The sequence below is a fragment of the Schistocerca americana genome, chromosome 5 (genome assembly GCF_021461395.2).
Source record: "Schistocerca americana isolate TAMUIC-IGC-003095 chromosome 5, iqSchAmer2.1, whole genome shotgun sequence".
Lineage (NCBI taxonomy): Eukaryota > Metazoa > Arthropoda > Insecta > Orthoptera > Acrididae > Schistocerca > Schistocerca americana.
The window spans coordinates 301,822,355-301,826,923 of NC_060123.1; the positions used below are offsets into that span (position 1 = coordinate 301,822,355).

Genomic DNA, 4,569 nt, shown 5'->3' on the forward strand with positions numbered 1-4,569 from the left:
ACGTTAGGTGACTCACCCTGTATACCTCGCACAGAATGTGACAGAGTTCTCGAATTTGTCTCATCATTAGACTGTTAAACGTTCTAGTAGCCAGTGGAGTATTATTATAAAATGAAAACAGAGTAAAAGCATATTTAACGTCGAATCTATTAAATGCAGACATTATTTATGTTGACAATAGTAAATGTGCACAAAAAATAACGCCAAGTTCAAGAAAAGGACTATTACATGTGCAGTATAGCTGTTCCACTGCTTAGATGCCAGTAGCTTGCTGGATCCAGGGCCAAAGGTTGCCGACGTTGGTGTATACTCCCGGATAGTCGGCCAAGCCGCATCCGTTGCCCCAGGAGACAATGCCCACCTGATAGGTGGAGCCGGACACCAGAGGACCACCGGTGTCTCCCTGGCAGGCGCCGTAGCCACCTCCGGTCACTCCTGCACAGATCATGCGGTCAGTGATGCCGCCGTACGAGCGGTTGCACGTGTCGCGGTCTATGATCTTGACGGTGGCCGCCAGCAGCGTGTCGGAGGGGCTGCCGTTGTACCAGGTCGCACCCCAGCCGGTGACTGTTGCTAAGCTTCCAACAGTGGCATCCGCCGAGGCGAGATCCACGGGCTGCACGTTGGTGCCGAATCTGAAGGAGTTAGAAACTTGGAGGACGCAGATGTCGTAGTCGTTGCCAAAGTAGCCTTCGTGAATGTAGGCAGCGGCCACTCTGTGCGTGGAACCACCACTACCCCTGGTGGAGGTGCCAGCACGCAACAGCATTTGGCTGGTGGAGACGCCATCGACACAGCGAGCTGCAGAGAGGGCCCAGTTGACGCTGATGATGGAGGCACCGCACATGTTGTAAGTGCCACTGATGAGAAAAGAACAAGCAATATCAACAAAGGACTTCAACCTTATGAATCTGCACCATGTCTTTAACTCAAAAGGGGAGGTCACGACGTTTGGAATTCGGATTTTCTGTAAACTTCGTACACTCGTAGTAATCCATGAGGACAACAAAATGTGTAAGCAGTAGCCCGTACTTCTCAAGCGTTATGCGTTTGGCCGTTTACTAGTCGATAGTTATGAATATTGCATTATTTGTGATAATAAAAATTAGTAGACTGCCAAATAACATTGTAAATTTAATAAAAGTTCATCCGATTAGACGTATTTTCCCCATTATATCAATTGTAATATAATTAATAAAGAAAATGAATGTATTGAAAATAAAAATAAAAACTGACGAACGGAACTCGATCTAGCGGCCTGAACGCCAACCACTTAAAAAAAAAAAAAATGTTCCATATTGTTCGCAGAATTTGTTAACAGCGGACGTCCGATGACACTCGCTCAGTTTTTTCGCTCATCCGCTCGCTCAGTTATTTTATTAGAAAGGAATGCTAACGCTCTGACCGAACACGCTGAGCTACCGTGACGGCACCACTCGGCTGCAGCCGCTTTATGGTTAAAATGGCCACGCACACATATATATTCGACGACCGAAATTATCTTGCGATTTTCTCATTAACGCTTGAGAAGTACGCGTTACTGCTTACACGTTTTGTTGTCATCATGGATTACTACGAGTGTACGAAGTTTGCAGTAAATACGCGTTCCAAACGTGGCCTCCCCTAGTCAGTGAAACTGAGTTCATCTGTTGCAAGGAAATTAAGTAATGGGTTGAAAACAGGTACACAATGTAAAATACATTCATAAAGGTGTACAAACTTGGTCGTTAGTATCACCCAGAGAACAGCACAGTTTTGTAGATCTCTTTCAATTTCGCAATAATTATATATGTTAATGTTTCAGCAACCATCATCTGAACATTCAATTGTCTTACATTATCGATTTTAAGTTCAGGATATGTACAAAAATGTGCCTCAAATTTGTTTCATTTTGGAATAACGTCTCGAACGAACAGTGTGACGTAGTTGGAAGACTTTTGTTTGTAGTCACACCAGGAATATCCTGGACAGTAAACCCTAGCCGCGTTTAATAGTACCATACAATAATACCGGAAAACACAGAAACCACGTTGTTTAAATTATTCATATGAGCTTGGTTTGGTCACCAGTCAGATGAAAGTCGTGCCACATCAGAAAAATAACATCAACATCCGCACATATCTCAATTCTATTGTTTGGCATGTATGTGAAAAATAAATCTTTTCTGATATAGAATAGAAAAGTTAAACATATGCTAAAGGACATCTATAATGAACAATTTACCTCTAAAAGTAATAATAAAAGGGGAAATGGGTCTTTAACATGACTAATTTATGCTAGTCGTCATTTTCAACGCTCACACAGTAAAGGTACAATTAATTTGTACTCCAGAAGTATCTTGAAATCTGAATGTTGCTTAATGGTCGAACCTAGGCAATATCAAATTAATCTGAAAGCTCGACACCCAGCAACGAACAACGACTTTATTTTAAAAATATATCGAATCTGTGGACTATCGTGCAAACAAAAATATGTTGAAAGATTTGATAATGAGGTTACCACGATGGTTGGAAATGGGCACATCAAATTCAGTGCCATGTTAGAAAGCAGAATTCGAAGGAACCATTTGTATTTCACCTAATCTTTCGTGAGAGTATCATAAATTGCGTATGTCCATCGTATTAATTTTTTTTTTTTTTTTACTAAGTCAAAGAATCTAATGTGGCGACCTTAATAGGTACGTAGATATTTCGCTGATATTGCTATTAAAGGCAAGTACTATCCAGTTGTCAAATGTATTTCAAAAACAGTTCTTGCGACTTCATCATTTTTCGTAATTTTAGCTCGTTCTCGTTGACAAGGTCAAATCCCACTGTTATCATAACACTTCCTGCCCTGAGTTATTGCAGCACGAAGATAGTGCGGTTCTAGCAAAGCAATCGAAGTTCATAACTCACTCAACAAAAAACCCTCTGAATTTCATGGTGGCTGTTCTCGTAAAAATGTTAGTGATTTCACTTCACTACTGTGGAAGACGCTGTACGTACTTATCGTGAAAGAGTTCATCAAAGGAACAGAACGAAGTAACACCTCAATTGTTTCGCTGCTTGAAAAACAAGCACTATTTTAAAAATTTTAATTCCACTAACTAGAAGAAAAAATTTGGCATGATTTTCTTTCCATAAATTATGGTTCCTGCCAGAAAACGTTCTACTGGATGCCTTATCTGATTTCGATAACGGGCCATTCGTTTTTGTGTAACAATAACAATTCGTTCTTGGTTTAAATTATGAAGAAAAATGACGTGAATAAGGTACGGTATGACTGTGATAGAGTTATTACTCATTCTCCAAAACTGCCCGTTCCTTTTAATGTAGAAAAACCGACTAATTATTCATATTCAGTATGAAGGAAGTTTTTGGCCAGTACTTCAGACCACAGCTAAGAAAACTATTACATTCAACAGACAAAGAGTGCATCCAGTAACTACATATTTGTATGGGACATTCGCCTATACTCGGAGTGATCAGTTACACTCCAAAGCAACGTGAATATGAGGGAAGAGTTGACTTTCGACAATCTTTACAGTGATGCAATCAAGATTAAGTGATCGAAAGCGAAGGACCTCAAGTCTTTCTTTCTTTCTCAGGCACAACATGAACACACTGATAGCATGGAGAGAGGAATACAGTGAACCGAAGTTAGACTTGATTAATTTCTACAATGGTAGTGGAGAAAATGAGAAAAATTATTACCATTTTAAACATAGTTTATCTTCTTTCAGGGAAATATTAACCTCGATTTTTAACAAGTATAGTGGGAAAAACTATCATTTAGTTCTTTCGTGTTACCACGGCTATTTCCTGACAAAAACAACCATATACGAAAATATTTCCTGTTGTTAGGTTACAATTTACTAGCATTTCTCAGGACTGTTTCAAGTACTCCGAAGAAAAATTTCTGAAAAATACAATATAAAAAGGTCTGGAAGATTTTTTTCCTATCTTCTGACAAACTGTTACTTTTGGCGAGGGTTGCCTTTCTAATCAACTCACCAGTTAGTTGTAAGACTCCGTTAACATAATCTGTGGCTTCAGCTATACAGAAATAGTAACATACAAAACATAATGGACTAGTACTCACAGTTCGAAATATAGTTGCCATGGGTACTGGGAGATGCTGACAGCGGAACCCCCAACGATCCTGCCGTCCAGACGTGACCTCCAGGGCTTGCTTCCCGGGATGTGTTTCACCAGGGGACTGGCGCCACTGAGCGCCACCACCACGAGCACAAAAAGCGCTGTGCGAAACATCTCTCCTGGAGTGATTCCGCCCTGCAGTATGCTCTCTTATACACGGTTTTGATTGCTACATCATTCATTTATCTGTACAGTTGATAGCCGATAACTCTAATGCATAATAGCTGTTCAGTTAGATAATCACGAAAACCTGAACCATAATGCGGGAATGATGTGTGTTCGTATGACTCCTACTGGTATTGACACTTTACTGGATTCCCGTATCTTACCGTACGTACAACTCACGAATATCAAACCACTCTAATCATGCTGTTAATATTGTCACTCCGTTCCTACGTAAATCTTCTAGGCATTCTTTTTCGACGATTCT

At 40.4% G+C, this 4,569-nt stretch overlaps 1 protein-coding gene across 1 annotated transcript; it reads right to left on the reverse strand.

Annotated features, from left to right (window-relative positions):
* Positions 1-229: 229 nt before the first annotated feature.
* LOC124616126 (trypsin-1-like) lies at positions 230-4,210 on the reverse strand. The gene is made up of 2 exons (XM_047144393.1): positions 4,084-4,210; positions 230-860 (listed from the first exon to the last, which is right to left on the reverse strand). Exon 2 carries the CDS (start codon positions 845-847, stop codon positions 254-256), a length of 594 nt encoding a protein of 197 aa, XP_047000349.1. The 5' UTR covers positions 848-860; positions 4,084-4,210; the 3' UTR covers positions 230-253.
* Positions 4,211-4,569: the final 359 nt, after the last annotated feature.

Bases quoted from the DNA above. Each gene is read 5' to 3' on its own strand.
- LOC124616126 (XM_047144393.1), bottom strand. From the start codon at position 847: ATGTGCGGTGCCTCCATCATCAGCGTCAACTGGGCCCTCTCTGCAGCT.